Raw genomic sequence first — 22,982 nt, forward strand, 5'->3', positions numbered from 1 at the left:
AGGTTTTCTGGACTGGACCCATGAGACCAGGGCCCTGGGCAGACCAAGGTGTGCCGAGGTGGAGATCTGGGGGTCTGGGACGGTGCACGTGGTGCACAGGAGAGTTCAGAGGTGGAAATGGGCTTGTTCTCTGTGAAGGTGAGCGATGAGGAAGAAGAGGAGGATCCCTGTCTTGTGTCGCTGTCACAGGAGGTACAGCTGGGGAGGCGAGAGACTGCACCCGGCGAAAGCAGGAGCTGCCCATGGAGGAGAGGCTCTTCACTGGGTGCATTTACGGGACAGAATGCATTGCTTTCCAATCTAAAGATTCTCCCCATTTCTGTGCATCTTTCTCTCTCCCTCTCAGCCCCTTGTACACACAGCACCTCCTACTTGAAAAGCTGAAAACTCAAGCCAAATGGGAGCCCTCGGAGTAGAGGCCAGAGGCCAGAGGTGGAACAGGTAAGATCGCCAAGGGTCTGCTTACACTCGGACCCGGCTACACCATCCCAAGCACAGCACACCCTAAACCGCCTGCTGGGGATTCTCTGAAAGGGAGCTGCAGACGTTGCAATGCCGGGGGTTGGCAGGAAGGACACAAGCTCCTGCCTGCTGGCCTGGCCCACCCCAGGGCCCCTGGGCACCGCCTGAGAGCCTGTGTTGTTCCAGCCCGAGCACCAACCTCAGCTCTGATTTACTGCTCAGCCCCTGGAGGGAGTGTGGCTGTGCAGCTCTGCCCTGAGCCCGTGCAGCTGCCAGCTCTCTGCCTCACAGACCGCGGGATCTGCTTGTCCACAGAAAAACAAACAGCCTCTGGGAGTTTGGGCACATCTTTCAGGAAAGCCACAAGGTTTGGTGTGAAGGGCCCTAGCCCACGGAGCATGGCGGAGCCAGGAACTGAACATACCATATCCACATGGTCCCAGGGAGCCCCGCTCAGGTCCTGATCACGAGACCAGCCCCCAGGACTCGTCTGCTTGCCATGGCTTTTCTCCAAGTCCCCAAGCTGTTTGACAAATTTCATCCCTGGGTCCACAAGGGAGGCGGGCAGGTCCCTGGGGGCTCCTGCCATTACCAGTCTGGTGCAGCTGTGGATAAAACTTGGGCCCAGAGCCAGGCTGCCTGGGTGGTGACCCCCACTCCACCCTGTCCTTCACCTGGGCCTCGATTCCCTCATCCAGACAATGGGGATCCTAACACCACCTCACTCATGGGGTGGACCACTCTTGCATTCATCAAGCAGGTCTTTCCTCTGCCAAGCACTGTTCCAGGCAGGAGAGATACGCCTGGAACAAGCCAGACAAAAGCCCTTCCCCTTGCAGTGGTGAGAAAAGAAAGTGACTTGTCACTCACACAAAATTCAACCATTCTAGTGAGCTCCCCGAGAGCTACAAGAGCCGTAGGAAGAGCACTGGAAACAGCCCGACAATGCTGCCCGCTCTGAGTACTGTCCCTGTTAGCATCCAGCGATGGCCAGGGGGCTGCCTCCAGGACTGGACCCTGAGAACAAACGCTAAGTAGGTGGGGTGCGACCCCTCTGCCTGCTTCCGAGACTGAGGGAGTTACCAGAGGCTCCCATAGGCCCTCCTCCCTCGAAGCTGGCTGCGGTGTGCTGAGTTCTCCGGGACCCCTCTGCACATCCACGGCTGAATTAGCATTTTGTTCCAGCTCACAAGGGCACCAGTGTGGGGACACCACAGGCCAGATGGAATTTCAGAGACCCTGTCATTTGGTGGGAATTTTCTGTGGCTGCCTTATAGTCACAGCCACACATTTTGCTCTCAAGGCCTGGGAGTGGATGGAATTGGGGACAGGGGTAGGTTGGGGGGGTGGGGGTGGGGATTCCTGCTGAAAAAATAATAAAGCAAGTTTCTCTGCAGGCTGTTCCTGTCCAACCATCCAGAGATTTCAACTCTCGGGCTGCTCAGAGGCCAGGACAGGGGCAAGCAGGGGCTCTATATCTTCCAGATGTGCCCCTCCCTCCCTCTGGCCAAAGAGGGGACAATCAGGACAGCATCAGCCTCACTGTCCGCCTTCGGCCCAGCCCCGGCTCCAGGAGATCGCGTGGACAGGTTTAGACCTGGAGGGGAGTGTAGACCAAGATCCACAGGTCCATCTAGCCAGCAGATGTGTTTTGTTTGGCTTGAAGCATTTTAAACGCGTTTGAGCCAATGTTTAAAAAATCCAGGATGTTTCACACACGAATTCAAATTTCCACTTCCCCTGGAAAAGAGGAAGTTCTGGCCACACTTGGGGGCCGTGTCCCCACCCGGCTGGAGCAGAGCGGCTCCCCTCTCACATCAACATGGCGGTCTCTGCAGTTCACCTCTGTCCTTGTCTCCCAACACCAAGGACAAGGACAGTTGCCTTGAGGAAACAAAATACAGACAGATGTGTTTTCATTGTACCCAGCCCAATGCACTTACTGGAGCCAGCATCCGGCCCCGGGCATTTCAGCTTCTCTCTCCTGATCGAGAGCACCCCTGCCCTTAGCTCCAAGAGACTGTTTGCCTATAATTCAAATTCAGATTTGCACTGGCCACACTTCAAGTACTGAATAGCCACCTGGGAGGAGAGCCCACTGCTGACGGCATGGATGCAACGCTCCCAACTCAAGGGCTGGCCTTTGCTGCGGCAGTTAAGTTGCTGCTTGGGTCACCCGCATCCCATGTTTGAAGGCCTGGTTCAAGTCCAGGCTCCGCCTTCTAGTCCAGCTTCCTGCTAATGCACACCCTAAGTGGCAAGAGGTGATGGAGAAAGTAGCTAGGTCCCTGACTCCAATGTGACTGAGTTCCTGGCTTTTCGCTCCAGAGTTGCAGGCATTTGGTGAGTGAACCAGGGGATGGGAGACCTCTCTGTGTCTCTCCATCCTTCTATCTTTTAAATGCATAAATACAATAAATAAAAATAAAATTAAGGGGCAGGCATTTGGCACAGCAGCTAAACTGCCACTTGGGACACCCACAATGTAGTGCCTGAGTTCAAGTGCCAACTCCACTCCCCATTCCAGCTTCCTGCTAATGTATAGCATGTGTGGCAGCAGATGAGGGCTCAAGTACTTGGTGCGTGTCACCCACATGGGAGACCCAGATGGAGTTTCTGGCTTCTGAATTTCTCTTGTCTCAGCTCTGCTGTTGCAGGCATTTGGAGAATAAACCAAGGGATGGTTGGTTCTCTGTTTCTTTCTACCACTCTGCCTTTCAAATAAGTAAGTAAAAACAAATAAATAAAAAAATAAGTATTTTTACAAAGAGGACATTTGCATCATCTCAGAAAGTTCCACAGGACAACCCTGGAGAGACTGAAATACAAGGCATAGGAGGCTACCAACCAAGGATGCACCTGTGGCACCAGGCCTCTGCACCTGCCCTGTGCTGGCCACTGCTGGGGGCCAGAGGGAGCTGATGCTCCCTGAGGCTGCTGCCTTCCAGGAATTCACTATCTAATTAGGTAGAAAGCTGCAGCCAAAGACAAGAAACAGCAGGAAGGCCCCGGGGTATCCCCTGGGGTTCTCAGGGTCAGGAAGGCGGGCAGGTCCCTGTGTCCATCACTCCCTGCGCACGCTCTACCCTGCATTCTTGGCCCCATCCAAAGCAGACAATCGCATCAGAGACTTCCAGAAGAGTGGGGCCCCCTCAGCCCACTCACAGAGATGCTGCTTAGACAACCAGGGCTCAGCACCCCCAGTGTGTTTTGGAGGCTCCCTGAGCACGATGCCCAGGAAGAGTCCCGTTGGGTTCCAACCCACCCCACGATCTGTGTGCCCTGCCTACAGGCCTCCCCCAGGGCTGGCATCCCCTCAGACCTCTCCAAATGCAGGCCTGGCTCTCTGTCCCCACGCACCTGGGACCCAGACCCCCAGGGGCACGCTCTAGACAACAAACCACATCTGAGGATACTTGCTTCTGAATGAGAATTTCCAAAGACTAGCTATCAGCACGGAAGGGCTGAGTGTGTGAGAAGTCTCAGGCTGACGGAGTGGGAAAAGCGTCGCCCATGTGGTGACAGGACCCACCTTGACGTCCCTCATGTTGGCACAGCCCAAAGCTCCAGGTTCACTGATGAATTCACAGCAGTAGAGGTTCCAAATCTTCCGGCTACCAAAGACCCTCCGGCCACGCAGCGAGGCTGTGGATCCCTCTCAGGTCGCTAGTTTTAAAAAATACATAAAATGAAAGGTAAACAATAGCATTGAAATACTGTTTCCAGATAGTCGAAAAATCAGTCAGGGACACAATCATGCCTTGCTTCTTTTCACACATCAAGCAGCATCCTCTAATAAGACTCATCTGACACACTTTCAAAGGAGCGATGACCAGCGACTCTGTTTCAAAGTCTCCACTTCTACTGACTACTCTCTTTTTTTTTTTTCCAAGATTTATTTATTTGAAAGGCAGAATTATAAAGAGAGAGAGAGGTCTTCCATCCACTAGTTCACTCCTCAGATGGCTGCAACGGACAGAGCTGGGCTGATCAGAAGCCAGGAGCCTCCTCCAGGTCTCCCACGTGGGTGCAGGGGCCCAAGCACTAAGGCCATCTTCTACTGCTTTTCCAGGCCATAGCAGAGAGCTGGATAGGAAGTAGAGCAGCCAGGACTCAAACCAGTACCCCATACTGGATGCAGGCACTGCAGGTGGTGGCTTTACCCGCTAAGCCACAGTGCCGGCCCCCTGACTTCTCTTGGTGACAAAATCACAGGTCTCACTAATACCACTTTGGTGGGTGCCTACATTATTAAAGAAATGCTGGCTTTCAATTAGGGTTTAGTGAAAATAAAGATGTGACTTGTCTTTGACCAAGGTAAGGGCTCCCTTGAGCCAGGACCCGTGAACAGAGCACCCTTATGCCCTTGTTCTGATTCGATTTCCCTCTAGGTCTCATCACAGGGGGCTCCACAGGGATGAAATAAAGGCAGCCATTATGGCAGGTACCCCACCCCTGCCAAGAAAACCCCTTCTGTGTGGAGCTGCATCCCAAGGCTTCCCATCACTGCTGCGGAGGGACCACCCACAGTGCATTGCTGCAGCCCCAGCTCCAACTCCTAGGAAGCGAGCACTGTGTGCTGTCCATGGCAGAAGCTGCATGACATTCGTCCTAGCAATGATGAGCACACAGCCCCACAAGGGGGCACAGTTACCCCCAAGGGAAACAGTTACAGGTTCACCAACCAGCTCAAGGCGGTGAACAGAGTTTGAATCCACTCCTGATGATCACTCAACCCCAAACTTTTTTTTATTTTATTTTTTGACAGGCAGAGTGGACAGTGAGAGAGAGATACAGAGAGAAAGGTCTTCCTTTGCCGTTGGTTCACCTTCCAATGGCCGCCGCAGCCGGCACACCGTGCTGATCCGATGGCAGGAGCCAGGTACTTCTCCTGGTCTCCCATGGGGTGCAGGGCCCAAGTACTTGGGCCATCCTCCACTGCATTCCCTGGCCACAGCAGAGAGCTGGCCTGGAAGAGGAGCAACCGGGACAGAATCCGGTGCCCCGACCGGGACTAGAACCCGGGGTACCGGCGCCACAAGGTAGAGGATTGGCCTAGTGAGCCGCAGTGCCGGCTTAACCCCAAACTTTAAAAGTGTACCAAGCAATGTTCTGTGACAGCTAAGACAGTCACCCTGCACCACTGCCAGGGACAAAAGTGTGTCCCTGAGGAAGCAGTGAAGTGACTTGGCAGGGTGTCACTGCATGGCCAGACATCCACATGCCCTTCCCCATGGGAGCAGGGGGACTGTGAACGGAGTCTCAAGAAGGAACCCCACAGCACCTTTGTAAGTGCGCTAGGACCTCGGGCACAGGAGAAGCGGGGGTGGTGGGGCTCGAGCCAGGGCCAGCATACAGTGGCAGAGTGCTGAAGGCCAGCCGGGAGCAGCGGCGCTGTCCAGCAGGCAGCCCTGCGGCAGCCAGGCCCTAAGCTTGGGTCCAGCCCTGCCGCCCCCGGGAAGGCACACACTGAGCCTCTGTGTGGACAGACAACAGAGCCCCTCTGTCCCAGAGAAAGAGGCCTGTGTGTCCCGCCCCCGTCCTCCCAGCACAGGGATGGATGTGGACTTGGCCCAATCACTGGCATCCCAGCCTCCGCCTCCACTGGGCTCAGGCATCCAGGTGGCCTGGCCCAAACCCCACCATGGCCCGGGCACAGCTTGAGCCTGGTTCTGTCACTTCCACCCCAACAGGCACCCTGCCTCAGAGGTGGCTTCTCTCTGTGCGTGTGCAAGTGTGCGGGTGTGTGTATTGCGGCTGGTGTGAGCATGCAACTGTGTGTGCACGAATGATGCAAGTGTGTGGCCACGTGACTGTGTGTGGATGATGTGAACAGCTGAGCCCAGCAAGGAATGAAGACTAGGAGGAGAGAGAGCCAGGAGCCCCGAGATGCCAGCCTGGTCTGGCCCCCATGTGGGCTGTGTCTACCCAGACAAATCCACAGGGGTCTTCAGGAGTACGCACAACTCCTCCTGTAGTGGGGAGGAAAAGAGAGACAGCTGACCCCATGATTGGCACACCTGTTCACTGCCCTACTTCCCTCATCCACAGGCCTGAGGCTCCTTAGGATCTGGGTCCAGCCCCTGGCCCTGCCACATCGCAACCATGAGACCCCCACCAAGCTCCTCTGAGCTCTAGGTTCCTTATTAACAAAGGTCACATGGAGAGGATTATACAACACACACCTGGCCCACATCTGGTACAGACATCACACCCGGGATGCAACCAATGCACCTGTCGTGAGTGGGCCCACCTCCCACCCCACCCCCCAATCTCCCAGACCGGGGGCTGCTGAGACGGCCTAGTGCTTGCTCTGTCTCATCCCCATGGTCACCTGGTGCCTGGCACAGAGCAGGAGCAGGCCTCTCTTATAACTAAACATCATTAATGTGTGTTCCCTTGGCCCCAGAGACAACCACCGCTGCTGGCCCCAAAGCAGCCAGGGAGCAGAACTCGGGAAAAGGTGGTGGGGAGTTCAGCTCTTAGGGCGCATGCACTGGGACCCCGAACACGTGGATCTCCCAGCAGGCACCGCGTCTGCACTTCAGCTCTGTCCCCAGGAGCATGGCTCAGACTCTCCCACACAGAGATGTGAAAACAGGTGGGCTTGTCCACAATGAGCAGGTGTTGCTCTTATAACTGAAAAACCCAAAAGAGAGGGGCCGGCACCGTGGTGCAGCAAGCTAAGCTGCCGTCTGCAGCACCAGAATCCCGTATGAGTGCAGGTTCGAGGCCTGGCTGCTCCACTTCCGATCCAGCACTTTGCTAACGCACCTGGGAGACAGAGGAAGATGGTTCAAGTGCTCGGGCCCCAGTACCCATGCGGGAGACCTGGAAGAAGCTCCTGGTTCCTGGTTTTGGCTTGGTCTAGCCCTGGTCATTGCAGCCATTTGGGGAGTGAACCCACAGGTGGCAGCTCTCCCTCTCTCTGTAATTCTGACTCTCGAATAAATAAATAAATCTTTTTTAAAAATGTGAGAGATATGGGGCCGACGCTGTGGCGCAGTAGGTTAATCCTCCGCCTGCGGCACCGGCATCTCATATGGGTGCCAGTCCTAGTCCCAGCTGCTCCTCTTCTGGTCCAGCTCTTTGCTATGGCCTGGGAAAGCAGTAAAAGATGGCCCAAGTGCTTGGGCCGCTGCACCCACGTGGGAGACCGGGAAGAATCATCTGGCTCCTGGCTTCAGATTGGCACAGCTCCAGCCATTGCGGCCATTTGGGAAGTGAACCAATGGAAGGAAGACCTTTCTCTCTGTCTCTCCCTCTCACTGTCTGTAACTCTGCCTCTCAAATAAATACATAAAATCTTAAAAAAAAAAAAAAAGTGAGTGATAAAACAAGAGTCTCCACACTGTCAGGCCCAGAAGCAAAATGTTCTTCTGTAGGCCAGAAAAGACAGTGACAGTGTTTCTAGATGTTTGTATTCATTTATTTAAGAAGCAGAGAGAGAACTCCCATCCAGGGGCTGGGGCTGGGCCAGGCCAAAGCCGGGGGCTGGGAAATTAATCCAAGGCTCCCACACGAGTGGCAGGATTTCAGTGCCTTGAGCCATCAGCACTGCCTCCCAGGGTCTGCGTTAGCAAGAAGCTGGAGCTGGAATCCAGACCTAGTTCTTCAATATGGGACGCAGGCATGTTAATCACTAAAAGCCCATCCCAATGAGAGTACTTAAAAGAGCAAATTTCAAAAAAAAAAAAATCACATATCCTGAGCCCTAAAGGGGAAGTTGAAGTGGACAGAATGGAGGCCCAGAAGGAAGAGGGTGCAGGGGCCAGGAGACAGAAAGGGAGAGTGAGGGCACAGCGGGTCACACCTCCTCCCATGCTTTGCAGGAAAAACCCCTGCTCGTAGCCCAGCCCTCTCCCTCCCCAGCACTGCTCTCCACCCCACGCTCCCCACCAGCTGGTGATGGTTGTCACCTTCTCTGCAGGACTAGAGTTCATTCATTTCCATTGGGGAAAAGGACGACAGGGACCAGGGATCCTGCCCGTTAACAGGTAGAACCGTATTTGGGTCTCCCCTCCCTGTCTCAAAGCTGTTGTCAAGCATTTTAAAAAGTACCAAAGTAACTTTTTATATCCTTAACAGCCTATCTTGAGAAAGTCCTAGCGACCCATGCACGGGACGTCACCTCCCAGCACTGGGGCCAACGCACTCTGTTCAGAAGCCACACCCGCAGCTGGAACGAAAAGCTCCCAGCAGCAGGAGGCCAGCACTGACACCCGGGGTGGCTCTGGGGCATGCAGGCAGTAACTGCCCCCCCACCCGGGGCCAGCTACTCCCAAGGGTGACACTGAGAAGGCCCAGCTCAGAAGCTCAGAACCACTTGTCCAGGGCAGACCAGGAGCCCCTGCCGCGTGACAGGCACCTGCCAGCCCCTGGCCCTGGAGTGCGGTGCCCAGGGTGGGAAGGGCCTCCACGGTGTGGTCTCATTTGTCTCTGTGCCTGGCATTCAAACATCTCTGCCCCTCATTCTCTGTGCTCCGTCCCCTTCGCTCTTCTACTCCCAGCCCCTCTGCTGTCTTTGATCAGTTCTTCGGCCGATGGCATTCCTGGAAGAAACACCTGACCAACTTGGATCCTACCCACAGAACCACAAACCCGCTGCCCCAGCCAAAATAGGATGACGTGAGTCCTCCAGGTGGTTCTGGAAGAGGCTGCTTGCTGCTTGCAAGCAAACACCCTTGAAAGCCAAACAAAAACTGCCCACAAGCAAACAGCATGTGACACAGCCCCTTCCCGCAGCCACTTAGCAGAAACTCAAGCCCACGGCAGGCAGCGAAGCCGGCTTCAGAGGCAGGGACATAGCAGCTGCAGCCCCTGCCCACCTCCCAGCACGGTGGGCAGCTGGGCCGGGACCCCAGGGCAAGAGGTGCCAGGTGGCGAAGCTGGCAGGCTGAAGGTATCAGGGACCACAAGCAAGGCAGCTCAGGTGATGTAAGTAACACTGCACCCGTTTGTCACTGCCATCATCTCTGTTTTACTTTAATTATAAAGGCAATGTGTATAAAGCCAACTCAGAGGACTGAGAAACAGGAACACTTTTATTGTTGCTTTTAAGACTATAACATCATGAGGCCGGTGCTGTGGTCTAGTAGGTCAAGCCTCTGCCTGCAGTGCCGGCATCCCATATGGGTGCCGGTTCCTGTCCCTGCTGCTCCTCTTCTGATCCAGCTCTCTGCTATGGCCTGGGAAAGCAGTGGAGGGTGGGCCAAGTGCTTGGATCCCTGCACCCACATGGAAGACCTAGAAGAAGCTCCTGGCTCCTGACTTCAGATTGGCCCAGCTCCAGCCATTGCGGCTATCTGGGGAGTGAACCAGCAGATGGAAGACCTTTCTCTCTGTCTCCCTCTCTCTGTCTGTGACTCTACCTCTCAAATAAATAAAATCTTTTTTTTTAAAAAAAAAGAATAGAACGTCATAATCTGTTTTATGGAACTCAAAGTATTAGCATCACTTTTATTAAGTTACTTGCACATCCTGATTGCTTGTAAGTGCTACTGGTTAAGGGACACCAAGGGAGAAATTAAAATGATGAGAAAAAGAAGAGGAGGAAGGGAGAGAGAGGCTAGCACCCCCAGATGGCAGAATAAGAAATCAGAGTTGCTCTTTTTTTTTTCCAAGTTTGTACAAGTTCAGTACAGATGCACTTTTAAAAATTGTATTTATTTGAAAAAAAAATTGGGGGGGAGGCGCATGTGCGCACACACGTGCACGCACACACACACACACACACACAGTTGGGGTGGGGAAGGGGGAAGGGAGGGGAACTCCCATTCGCTGATTCATTCCATAAATGCAGGCAATAGCTAGAGCTGGGCCAGGGTCAGGGCCAGGAGCCAAGAGCCAGGAGCACAATCCATGTCTCCCATGTGGGCTGCAGGAACTCAACCACCTGAACCACCACCTCTGATGGAATCGGGAACCAAACCCAGGTACTCCAACATGGGACCGGGGCATCTTGTCCTCCTGGGGGGGGGGGGGCACTCCCTGTCCGCTCCACTCCTCCCTCCCGTCTCCCTGCCACCCATCCCTCAAAACTGCCTTCTCCCATGCACATGCAATCGCACCTCTCCAGAACTCAGAAGCTCCCTCTGCCCCGGGGTCAATGTTACAAATGCCTAGCTGGGTGGGGAGCCCACCCCTCTTCCACTCTGGGAGCAGTTCTGGAACCACGAGCCTGGGCCCTGGTGATCAGACCAGGCAAGGGCAGCCCCAGGTGGCTCAGGGAAAACAGGTGCCCTCCAAGTCTACCTCTGCACCTTGGGAGGGGAGTGGAGGCCGGACTTCTCAGCCCTATTTGGGGGGGTGGATGTGGGAGGGGGTCTGTCAGCATCTTTGAGACCCTTACCGGCCCCTGAGTGTCCTCCGGGAGGCCTATTCCTATTCTGTCCCACCATCTGGGGGCCCAAGCCCTGCTTGGTCTGGTTGGGTCAGTGGCTTGTTCAGAAGCCTCTGGTCCAGTTCAGAGCCCCAGCTGTGTGTGCAGCCGGAGCCACAGGGAACAGGGACAGGATAGAGAGAGTGTCAGAGTCCTCAAAGGCACCAAGGGCCGGTTTCACGGTTCCCAGTTCTGATTCCAAAACCAGTTTAACTTCTTCTCTAGCTGAGCCCCAGGACTGCTGGGACTCACCGCAGGTGGGGTGCTGCACGGGGAGGAAGGGGGGCACCCCAGCACAGGAACTCAGGGGCCTGGGGCTGTTTGGGGATCCCAGGGACTTGAAGGAAAGACGCAACTATGTTAGGAGAAACCCAGCCTGCAGCAGGTGCCTGTCCCGGGTGTGTCTTTGCTTGCCTCAGCAACTTCCTCTGATCTTCTAGTTCCCTCCACTTTATTTGAATGAGAGGGAGGGGGAGGGGGAGGGGGAGGGGAGGGGGAGGGGAGGGGAGGGGGAGGGGAGGAGGGAGGGGGAGGAGGAGGAGGGAGGGGGAGGAGGAGGAGGGAGGGGGAGGGGAGGAGGGAGGGGGAGGAGGAGAGGGAGGGGGAGGGGAGGAGGGAGGGGGAGGAGGAGAGGGAGGGGGAGGGATCTTCTATTTGCTGTTCTCTCATCAAATGCCTTCAATCACCAGGACTAGCCCAGGCCAAAGCCACCAGCCAGAAACTCCATCCAAGTGTCCCTTGTGGGTGACCAGGGACCCAGGTACTTAAACCTTCACCTGCTGCCTCTCAAGATATTAGCCAGGAGCTGGATGGGCAGACAGGAGCCAGGGCTCACACCAGCACTCTGATTGGGATGTGGGCATCTCAGCCACTGTACCAAAGGCCCCTGTGAGGGCCAGGAAAAGGTCACTAGGACTGGGGAGGTCTCACACACACACACACCACACACACACACACACTCCACACATACACACTACATACACACACCACACACACATATACACCACACACTACACTCCATACCCACCACACACACCACACACACACACTCCACACACACACACTCCACACATACACACACCACACACACATATACACCACACACATCACACACACACCACACCACACCATACCGCACATACACACAGCTTCCCACCTGCCCCACTCTGAGCCCCAGCTCCTGCCGACCAGCGCTCCCCCAACAGGGAAGGTCTCTGCTCTCAGAGACCCCCGCACCCCACCCGGCAGCCTCAGGAACCCTTGTAAACTCCAGGCCCACAGCTGAGCTTCCCAGGAAGCGTGCAAGGGGCTCCAGGCGCGCGCTCCGTGCATTTGGGGGGGGGGGGGGGGCGGGAAGGGCCACACGCAGACAGAGCAGCCCCCACCGCCCCGGGGGCGGGAGGCCTTTTCCTGGGGGCCAGGGGAGTTTCAGCTAAGAACCTGGACCACACTCTCAAAGGGCTTATCTTTCCCGCCCGCCGAGGCCAGGTGAACGCTAACAAGTGTGAGGCGTCATTTTCTAAGGGCCGCAGAGGGCGAAGCTACCAGACGACGGACGACACGGACGCGTCTCTTTGTGAGGAGCAAGCGGACTTCGGAGGCAGCCTCGAGGGCCCCACGCACCGCTCCCCTCTGCCCGCCCCGTGGGTTGCAGGAGGTTCGCGCGGCGGGGTGCAGCCACGGGGCGCGGTCCCCGGCGAGAGCCCAGTGAAGCCCGTGCTCGCCGCGCAAGCTGACTGCCCCAGCCCCGGGGCAGACACGAGAGCCGCCGTCGCCCCCGGGCAACGTTCAGGCCGCAGGTCCAGCCCGGGAGCCCGCGCGGGCTCGGCACGGCCACCTGCCCAGGTACACGCCCCTCCCCCCAGCCCCGCGTCCCCTCCCGCGAGTCCTACCACGTCCCCCGCGGGGGCCGGCCCGGCTCCTCGGCGCGCTCCGCCGGCTCCAGGACTCCTCCCGCCGCCCCCGGGCCGCCCCCCGGCGCGGCGTGGCGTGGCGCCGGACCCGGCGTCCCGGGATGCGCGCGGCCACGCGGGGCTCCGGTTTCCCCGGACCGAAGGGCGTCTCCGCCGCCAGGGGGCCCCGTGCCTCGAGGCTCCGTGGCTCTGCAAATGCACGCTCGGCGTGCGCGCGGGGTTGGCGGGGGGCGCCTCCCCGGGGCCGCGAGGCTCCGGGAGAAGCTGGGAAGCTCGCAGAGTCCCCGCCGCTCGTCCCGGCCCAGCCTCTGCGGTCCCTCAAAAGCGCGGGCGGGGGGAGCGCCTTTCACAATAAAAGCCCTGACCGGGGCCCACCCGCCGCAGCCGCAGCCGCAGCCGCAGCCAGCAGGGGCCCAGGTGCTGCGGAGCAAGGGGTCCACCCTGCCCATCCGCCGGGTGCAGCGCCAAGGCCGGACGGCGAGGGGCGCGGGGGGCAGCGCCGGGCGCACGGCCACCATGCCGCCTCCAGGGCGTGCGGGTGCAGTGCGAGCTCGGGGCGACCCCGACGTAGGAGGGGGCAGGGGTCGCCCAAGCCGCCACGGCCTCTGCGAAGCCGCGGGAGGAGGCGTCTCTCCCTCACCCCTCTTTGCCTAAGGTCAGGTTTTTCTCCTTGAGAACTAATCACTGTTGAAGTCGCAGGAGTTAAGTGGCTGCTAGGAGTTGAGCGAGCGGCGGGCTTTGGGTGCGGTGACGGTCGGTGCCCAGTGTGTGATCCTCAGGGCAGTGAAGAGCCTGCAGGCGGCAGGTGGAGGCGGGTGGGGTGGGGGGGCACTCAGCACCAGGCTGCAAAGTCGCCCTTCACTCATTCGCTGGAGGGGAGCAGCCCCGGCCCGCGGTGCCTTGAAGCTGTCAGCGAGAGCAGCGCTTCCTTAGGGAGCGGAGATCCAGGGCCCCCTTTAAGGGTTGTAGGGGTTGGGGGTGGAGGGGGAGCAGAAGGAAGAAGATTCAGCCCTTAATGCGCCAGATTCTTTCTGTGCATTGTGGTATCACACGTGATCCTAAAAAGAAAAACAAAATCGTTTTAGAAATGAGGGGTCTGAGGGTGAGGATGTAGGAGAGACTTCCCTGCGATGGCCCGGGAAGCGCTGAGGGCCTGGGTCGCAGGAGGCTGCAGCTTGTCCCTGCGGGCGGGCGGGGGGAGGGGATTGGAGCCCTGGAGGAGAAACAGGCGAAGGCCGGGTGGTTGACGGAAGAAACCAGTCAGTGTTATCCGCCGAGGTTTCCGGAGCCTCCTTTTCTGAGACCCACACGAGATGTACATTTCTATGCCGGGTGACTCTATGCAAAAATATGAGTGCGTATAAATAAATAAAGGAACATCTTACCATACATGGCTTCCCGCGATGCTGCACGTGGATGCTTTCTCTCCTAGTCCATTGGGATTGTTTTTTAAATTTGTTTACATTTATTTATTTATTGAAAGGCAGAGAGACTGAGCCAGAGTTCTTCCTTCCTCTAGTTCACTCCCTCAGTGACCACAGCAGCGAGGGCTGGGCTGAGCAAACCTTCCGTGGGGGTGACAGGAGCTCAGGCACTACAGCCATCATCGGCTGCCTCCTAAGGTGCTCCCAGGCGGGAGGCTGGGTCACAAGGGAGGAGGGGCCGGCGCTGTGGCCCAGCAGGTTCAAGACCCCGCCTGGCTACTCCCTACTCTTCTTCCCATCCAACTCCCTGCTAACACGTCTGGGAGGACAGCAGGAAATGGCCCAAGTGCTTGGGCCCCTTTACATGCATGGGAGATTCGGAAGAAGCTCCTGGCTTCAGATCGGCTCAGCTCTGGCCATTGCAGCCATTTGGGGAGTGAGCCAGTGGATGAAAGACCTCTCTTTCTCTCTCTCGCTCTCTCTGCGCCTCTGCCTCTCTGTTAACTCTGCCTTTCAAATAACTAAATAAATCTTCTTTAAAAAAATGACTTGGGACTTGTTAGATACCAGGACATAACATCAGTCTGTCTTAATCACACGACCACAATTTTGAGGCGAGTTCCTTGAAAAGAGCCACTCATCGGAGCCTGTCACTTCTTTGCCCAGAGTCTCCCAGAGGCGCGCCCACGCCCTAGAGTAACATGCCACGGCTCGCAGGGACCGGCAGGTGTTTCTGTGCAACGGTCCTCCTTTCTGCTCTGCTATCATAAGCTCCAGACTCACTCCGGGACGCCCACTGCTTACCTGTTCTTGCAGCCACCAGGCACCACCACCGCCCAGGGCCTTGGCACCTACAGTTGCCTAATTTCCCCCAGGGTTTGCTCCCTCGTCTGCTTCAGGTCTCTGCTCCAGGGTCACGCTCTTGGTGACGCCTTCCTAAACCTTGCTATTAAAGATTGTGCAAGGCCTTTTTCCTTCAGTGCCAACTTGTGAATGTTTTTTTCCTGAGCTAGACAACTTCTTGGAAGCTATATTAAATGGCTTAAAATTTTGATAACCAATAAATCTCCAATCCAGAAAACAACACCCCTTTCAGGATTTTAGCTGATTGGTGATTGGCTGCTCCCATAGGCCTTGCCTGGCAGGTTGGTGCAAAAGATGAGTGCTTTATTATCTCCACCAGAGGGCGCTTCCAAATGCCTCAGGTGGGAGGCTAGCCCCCTGCACTAGTTCTAATATTTCCAGCTTGATCTAAGGACTTTTGGGGCTGCACATAAATGCACACCCCAGGAGGTGACCAGCGAGCCCACTCTTTTAATAGGGATCCATCTCTGGCTCTGTTTCACACTTAACCAAAATTTCCAAGGCTTGTGTATCTTCATTTTTGTAAGCACCAGAGTTAATGCTAAAGCACAGGCAGGCTTGCGATTGCTTTACCACTGTGATTCTGGAATCTTCCTCCTTCTGTCACTTCTTTGGCTCCAACTTTTGTCATCACTTAGTGCTCCCAGCAAAAACCCCAGCTGGTCTCCCCGGCTCTACTTGGGCTCCCTCTAATCCGGCCTACACATCACTACCGAAAAGTCTGCTCCTGCCCTGCCCCACGTCACTCCAGGGGTTAAACATGGATTCCTCAGCATGGCTGCCAGCATCCTGCCAGGCCTGACCTCTGATTACCTCCCCAGGCCTTCTGCAGCCCTTGCTTCACACGCCCCGGGTCCCACCTGCTCCCCTCCCCCACCACCCTCACCCTGAAGACCTAAGGAAGTGTCATCTCCTCCACCTCTCCCTCTCCAGAGCAAGGGGAAATGCTGGGCCTCCCATCTCTACCAGCCTGGCACCAAGCAGCTACTCAGTAAATGCATTTGAGTAAGGAATGCGATCACAGATGGATGCACTACTGAACCTCCCACTGGCAAAGCCTAGGTTCACAGTGGAGCCACTTCCCCTCATCTAACAATGGGGGACCATCCCCCTGCCCAGCCCACCCCCCTGGGTTCCTGCAACCAGACTGAGTTCAGATAAGTTATATCATTTGCAACATTGTGTCAAACTTTGATGAATGAAAAAGAAACTTCCTTTGTAGTGAGTATGCTACCATCCAGTTTATGATCTCCCTTTTTTTTTTTCACACACTGAGCCCCTGTTTTTTAGGGGGCAGCACCATATTCAGCCAAATATTTATTTATTCCTCTAATAACTTCCCTTGCAAAAATCAGCAAACAGAAATCACAAGAAGCTCTCAAAGGGGGCTACAGTCACTGAAACCAGTGCTCAGCAAGTATTGGCTCCCCTCCTCCCTGCAGTGAGCTCAGCATGCATCCCTGCGCCACTGGCAGGTTGGACTTGGCCATGGATGGACCATTACTGAGAGAGCAAACAGGCACCGTAAGTGCTTGTGTGGTGTTTCTTCTTTGCTCTCCGGTGATATACCACGTGCAAAACAAGCACAGAGGTAATTTGGTGCTGTGAAATTGAAGGTGGATCCTAAATACAATTTTTTTAAGATTTATTTATTTGAAAGGCAGAGTTACAGAGAGGCAGAGAGAGAGAGATCTTCCATCTGCTGGTTTGCTCCCCAAATGGCTACAATGGCCAAAGGGGGCCAATCTAAAGCCAGGAGCTTCTTCCAGGTCTCCCACATGGGTGCAGGCAGTCCAAGGTCTTGGACCATCTTCTGCTCCTTTCCCAGACGCATAAGCAAAGAGCTGGGTTGGTAGTGGAGTGGCCGGGACTCAAATCAGCCCCCATATGGGATGCCAGCACTAGAGGTGGCAGCTTTACCCACTATGCCACAGCACCAGCCCATGTTACAATTTTTAATAAAGAAATCAAGACAAGCCTATTGATGTTAGCTATCCTTTTCTGGTAGCAGTTTTTGGTGTTCTAAAGCAGCCTTTGTTTTGTTTTGTTTTAAAGAAATAGCACATAAATTTCTTTTATTATAATCTTTTCCTCCACTCTCATCTTCAGTATGTTTCCATTTTTAAGAATACTGTGGGGCTGGCGCTGTGGCACAGCAGGTTAAAGCCCTGGCCTGAAGCACCGGCATCCCATATGGGCACCAGTTCTAGTCCCAGCTGCTCCTCTTCCAATCCAGCTCTTTGCTATGGTCTGGGAAAGCAGCAGAAGATGGCCCAAGTCCTTGGGCCCCTGCACCTGCGTGGGAGACCTGGAAGAAGCTCCTGGCTCCTGATCGGCACAAGTTCTGGCCATTGCGGCCATCTGGGGAGTAAACCATTGGATCAAGACCTCTCTGTCTCTACCTCTATCTGTAACTCTTTCAAATAAATAAATCTTTAAAAAAAAAAAGAATATCATAATGGACTAAATGTTTGGGTCCCTCATGATGCATATGGCTCAAGTCCTACCCCCCGAGAAAGCTGTATGTGGAGCTTCTATGGGAGTGGCTAAGGCCAAATGAGTCCTGTGGGCAGGAGCCTGATTACATTTAGGAAATTCTAAGACATCAGAGAACTTGCTCATGTCCAACCCCACTCCCTGCTCCCCACCCACCGTGTATGCGACAAAGAAGGGCTATTGTGAGCATGTGTGGAGAAGGCAGCTGTCTGCGATCCAAGGGGAGAGCCTTGATGCCATTGCCAGACACCAGCCCTCTGCCAGTGTCATCTGCAACTCCCAGTCTCCAGACTCAGGAGAAGAGACTTCTGTTGTTACAAGGCATCCGGTCTATGTTTTTTTTTAATGACGTCCTTCTTGTCCCTCACATTGAAAATATGATGCTTTTATGGCACGGCAGCCTTTTAATATCTCTTCTATGGCTGACAATGATTGCTGTCGAAGGAGGTGCTTTCCATTTCTGTAAAGCCAGAAATCTCACAACTGCTGCTGCAGGTCATGAAAAAAATCAAAGGTGATCAAAACTTTGATTATAAAATCCTCCCCAAAATGGATAAGCAGATCACAGCACTTCTAGCAGCGCTGTGTATAAGACAGGCAGGTCACTTGGCAGGTACGGTCTTGTCTTTTGTTTGGTAAGAGGTTTATAGACCTGATGGAATTTGCCAACATTTGCACTGTCTGCTGACTAGGCAGCTTGATGAGCAAAGTCTAGGTTGTATTTGGACAAGATATCGACAATCTTTTCTGTTTTGCGGTTTCATTAAAATCTTAACAGAAATCAGGAAGAGGATTGGAACCTCCATTTTCCAAAGTACCTTGTAGTTCAGGTGACACGTTTCACTGCCATGGTGTGATGTAGCTAGCCCTCAGCGCACTGCAGAAGGCACACCCTTTACAAGATTTGACAGGATCAGCTTTGTTCTCCAAGGGGCCGACACATCCATTCTAAATTTCCTTTTGAGTTTGCCTAAAAACAAACAAAAGTTGCAACCTCTGTAATCAGGAACTATAACTTTAGTCAGTTTCATAGAGCAATTACAGGAACAGTAGCGTAGTGCCTGTTCATGCATGCGGCGTGCCTAAGCTAACTCCTGGCTTCTATCTTCTACTCCACACTGATGCTTTGTGTGAAAACAAGACTGAAAAAAACCAAAATCACTAAAGCGCTTTTGATTGATGGGGGGGGGGGGTGGTATCTGTCTCCTCAAAGGTCGTGAGATTCATTCTCTGTATGCCCTGTCCCACATGCTCTTCTATACAACGTGCAGTCTGCTGGGTTTGGGTTGCCAACATCCCGAATCCAGTTGTTTTCATCCATCTGTCATGAAAATAAATCATGGAAGTTCTTTTTTCAGTGGTGCCTGTGTCACACTGGCAATGATATCATCGTCACTCTCACTCTCATCGTCTGGACTCAGAAAACATGGTCACATCCACAGCGTTAAAAATTAAAATTACACTATCTCAACACAAAGTCCAATTGCTAACCCCCACACACACTCAAAACAGACTGTTAATGTTCAAGACGACAGTAAACTGAAGCTGACACCTGTTCACATCACTTGAAGGGATACAATAAATGTCCCTGGTTGTGGGCCACACCCCACAGCTGCCAACATCAGCAAAGGAAAAATAAACAACAGCAATGACAAACGGCAGAGAACCTACACCTTAACCATTTGACACTAAAAACAGTGTGGCTTTCAGCCACTAATTTTGGGGCAGGAATGTGGGTTCCGTCCTTTCCCCCCAGTCTTCCCCACCTATCACTGAAAACTAGGACGTTCATGTCTCCCAGAGGGGTTTCCTGGGACCTGGGTCTTCCGGTGCTAACACGGAGGAAAACACTGAGCGAACCAGGACAGTCACACTAGTCTAAAGGACGACCAGGGTCTAAAGGACGCCCAGGGTCCGAGTTAAGAAAACTGGGTGGATTCAACTGTCAGTTCACTACATACCCTCAGTCCACCATGTACCAGGCATACAGCAAGTCTTTTCATGTATATTTAATTTTTAAGAAATATTTTCAACTGCACGATGAAGTAGCTATTACAGTCTCCATTTTACAGAAAGATACACTGAGGCTAAAAATCTAGCCCATATCACTTATAAACTTGGAGAAAGTGGAAAATGGAGCTTTGGCCTTGTTTCAGCTAGAGGGGAACCATATTGGAGTAAACCAAAGGCCAGAAGCGCTGGCAGACAATAGATTTAGATAAAGGTACAGGAAAGACAGCTAATGTTAGGGGGATGACTTAGGGCTCACCAGTCCCACCATCGCTCACTGCTTCCACCTGATTCCTTTTGTCCTGGAAGGTTTGGACCTTGTTTATTAAGAGGTGCATCCCATAGGCAGCTGTTTTTAACTTTTTCCCTAGTGGCAGGTCAAAGAAAATGCAGACCCCAAGGCACATGATGAGGGATGAGGCCACCATCTCACTTCACAACACGAAGATGGCTATAAGCAAGAGACGAATAGTGACTAGGATGGCCATAACCCAGAAGATGGACACTCGTTAGTGCTGGAGCAGATATGGAGAATCTGGACCCCTCACACGTGGCTAGGGATAGTAACATGGCTCAGCCACTTTAGAATAAATTTTGACATTCCTCAAAATGTTAAACCAGGAGTAGGAATGTGATCTAATAAGTATATATCTGGAAAACGTACCTATGAGAAACAAAAACAATGTCTGCATTAAAAGCTACTCAATAATGTTCAAAGTGCATTATTCATCATGCCTAAAGAGCAGAAACATCCCAAATGCCCATCAGCTGACAAAGAGATAAACAAACAACAGACATTATTCACACATAAAGATGAAGGTAGCCCTAATACATGTTAGAAAACAGATGAACCTTGAAGATATGCTGCTAAGTGATGGCCCATTGCAAAAGACCACATATTGTATGACTATTTATATAAAATATCCACAATAGACAAATTCCTTGAAACAAAGTATTGATTGATTAAACAGCTGGGTTGTAGTCAGGAGGAGGGGGAGATGGAGAGTAACTGCTAATGGATATGTGGTTTCTTTAGAGCAAGGGTAGGGAAGGTCTGCCCCAGCCCCTCACCCCTACCCTCCCCACCCCACTTACCCCTGCCACCACCTAAGTCCAATTCTGTAATCATTTGGTCTGGCCCTGCCAAAGCAATCGCAGGCAAGAATTAAAATTCAATACATCTACTGCAGGATAACTTTTAACTTGGTAATTTCGTATGGCCCATGAATGATGTTATAAATATCCAAATGGTCGCTGGCAGAAAAAAGCTTCCCCACCCCACTTTGGAGAGTGAAGACAAATGCCATTGAACTGTACACTTTAAATAGTTGCACTGTATGGTTTGTGAATTCTCCATAAAAGTTAAAATAAAGACATGAGAGCTTGCTTTGTACATCAAAGTAAGTAACTTTAATGAACTGGAAAACATTAAACCTACAGAAACCTGCAAGTCCAGAGATACAACGTGCCCTTGACATCATGTAAGGTAGCTCTTTAATCAATTCCTTACTTGGAAAACTGGTATTTAAAGATCAAGAATTAAGCCTTTGTTCTGTCTTCCCAGCAACGACGACTCTGGAGAAGTTTTAATTTTATTGCACGTGATATCATTTTAGCTAAGTAAGTAAATCTTCGTAGTTTTAAGATGTACCCTAAAGGGGAAGAAAATCATAATAACCATAAGCTACCTTAAGGTTTTTCAGTAAAAATATTTAATATATTATAAAAAGCAAAAATACATTTTTCTACTTGTTTTATTGCTTAATGGACAAGATAACACTGCACCAAAGCCTATCTAGGGGAAATTGGGAAAAAGTAACCACATATAACTAGCATCTAGAAAACTTGTGTGAAACTCGGAGGCAGGGTGTTGTATACTACAGTTCACAGGGAAGCTACGACAAACAGGCTGGTCAGAGCGAGATGTAGGATCCCGGTGTACCCCATGTTGCTGGCACAGAGAACACACATCTTTCATTTTGGTGAAATGAAGGCAAAGGAGGAGATGAAGCTGGAGCAGACCCCCTGCTACACCCACCTGTAAAGACCACTCTCCGGGCCCTCCTGTTTAGGGCTCCCTGTGGCCGGGTGAACCACGGCTCTTTCCCTTGCTCCAGCTGAGAGATCAGGGCTGGTTTGGAGATGGGCGGTGGTGCTTGAAGGGAAGAAAACAGAACATGGTCATGAGCTAAGTAACAAGGCTGACTCAAGGACGCGCAGGGGAGGGGAGGAGAGTGCCTCCCGGGTGGGCTATGCCAGAGGCACCCTGAAGAGGTACAGCAGGGATCCTGGGAAGAAGCCTTAGGACAGTGCTCCAAAGAGAGCCTGAAACACTCCAGGGGGCCAGTTTCTATTGAAAGGGGAACAACATGTATTCTTACGTCTTCTATTCTTTGTTAGAGGATGAAAATTTCCATCATGGGAAGCAGGCACTCAGCACCTACGAGCAACTCTCACAGGGAGACAAAAGGGCCGGGCTCTGTGAAGATAACTTGGAGACTCAAGGCTAGGCTGAGGGTACTAAGATGTAGTGTACCTAAGGCAGCTAGGAAACGGGAAGACCTTAGATGACAGCAACAGGAAAGCCCTTGAGGGGTCGCCAGCTTTCCATGCCTGGCAGCTCTGACGCTGCCATTTGCAGTCAGCTAATAATGAGCGAGCCCTTCAGCCCAAGGGCCCAGGCGTTGGTGAGCCGCTTACCCAGGGAAGCCACCATCCCATAGTTTTCCAGCATCACTTCCTTGTACAAGGCCCTCTGAGCAGGCAGCAGGCTGGCCCATTCCTTCTTCGTGAAGTACACAGCCACATCCTCAAAAGCCACTGATTCCTGAAACAACAAAGCCCCACTCTTCTGGACCTCGGGTCTTTAGTGATGGTCTAACGTATCAGTGACGGGCCTGGGAAGGGCGCCCACAATGACACCTATTCAGCACTGGGTCCTTCGTCTCCTTCCTTCTCTAAGACATGCAGGCCCACACAATCAGCTGCTCTTGGCCCTGCCAAGGCAACTGCAGGCAGGCCCTCACAGTCAAAGTTGATCATTTTTCTGGCTGAAAAGCCCATGAGAGTATTTCAGGCATGGAAAGCCAAGACACTCTGACAAAAAAAAAAAAAAAAAAAAAAAAAAAAACACCTAAATGAAAGATCTCCACGAGTGAGATCCCAGTGGAAAGAACAGGTCTTCAAAGAAGGAGGTACCTTTCTCTGAAGGGAGGAGAGAACCTCCACTTTGACTATGACCTTGTCTAAACAAGATAGAGTCGGAGAACTCAAGGGGCTTCCATAGCCTTGGAAACTCATGACTGGTGCATAGGGAGACTACTGATGCCATAGACAGGAGTGTCAATTTGTAAAGTCAACAACAGGAGTCACTGTGCACTTACTCCTCATGTAGGATCTCTGTCCTTAGTGTGCTGTACATTGAGACTTAAT

The 22,982-nt window shown here is 53.1% G+C and overlaps 2 protein-coding genes and 1 long non-coding RNA gene across 12 annotated transcripts in view; 1 reads left to right on the forward strand and 2 right to left on the reverse strand.

The window, feature by feature from the left end:
• GASK1A (golgi associated kinase 1A) overlaps nucleotides 1–13,578 on the reverse strand; it is a 70,721-nt gene extending 57,143 nt beyond the window's left edge. For 4 of the 5 annotated variants that reach the window (XR_016214887.1, XR_016214885.1, XR_016214888.1 and 1 more), the window contains exons 1-2: nucleotides 12,736–13,577; nucleotides 3,995–4,128 (exon numbers count right to left, since the gene is read on the reverse strand). Coding sequence is in view for 1 of the 5 variants with exons in the window: in XM_089306461.1 (XP_089162587.1) it covers nucleotides 3,995–4,009 (15 nt within the window). In the remaining 4 variants the exon portion in view is untranslated. Of the gene's footprint in view, nucleotides 1–3,994; nucleotides 4,129–12,735 lie in introns of all 5 variants that reach the window. The other variant, XM_089306461.1, reaches the window with a different exon arrangement.
• LOC149124394 (uncharacterized) lies at nucleotides 8,769–12,729 on the forward strand. Of its 3 annotated transcripts, none has more exons than XR_016214889.1 (4): nucleotides 8,769–9,399; nucleotides 10,265–10,397; nucleotides 11,533–11,603; nucleotides 12,332–12,729. It is a non-coding gene; the product is annotated as an uncharacterized LOC149124394 (long non-coding RNA). The 3 variants fall into 3 exon arrangements; XR_016214891.1 differs by having other exon boundaries at nucleotides 12,368–12,729; XR_016214890.1 differs by lacking the exon at nucleotides 10,265–10,397.
• Nucleotides 13,579–20,937: 7,359 nt separating the features above from the next.
• KRABD1 (KRAB domain containing 1) overlaps nucleotides 20,938–22,982 on the reverse strand; it is a 35,509-nt gene continuing 33,464 nt past the window's right edge. For all 4 annotated transcript variants that reach the window (XM_051851846.3, XM_051851847.3, XM_017343668.4 and 1 more), the window contains 3 exons: nucleotides 22,251–22,377; nucleotides 21,589–21,705; nucleotides 20,938–21,202 (listed from right to left, as the gene is read on the reverse strand). In XM_051851846.3, coding sequence (XP_051707806.1) covers nucleotides 21,090–21,202; nucleotides 21,589–21,705; nucleotides 22,251–22,377 — 357 coding nt within the window. In that variant the 3' untranslated portion in view covers nucleotides 20,938–21,089. The remainder of the gene's footprint in view (nucleotides 21,203–21,588; nucleotides 21,706–22,250; nucleotides 22,378–22,982) is intronic.

Source organism: Oryctolagus cuniculus, chromosome 10 (assembly GCF_051225735.1).
Source record: "Oryctolagus cuniculus isolate XC-2025 breed Fujian yellow rabbit chromosome 10, ASM5122573v1, whole genome shotgun sequence".
Taxonomy (NCBI): domain Eukaryota; kingdom Metazoa; phylum Chordata; class Mammalia; order Lagomorpha; family Leporidae; genus Oryctolagus; species Oryctolagus cuniculus.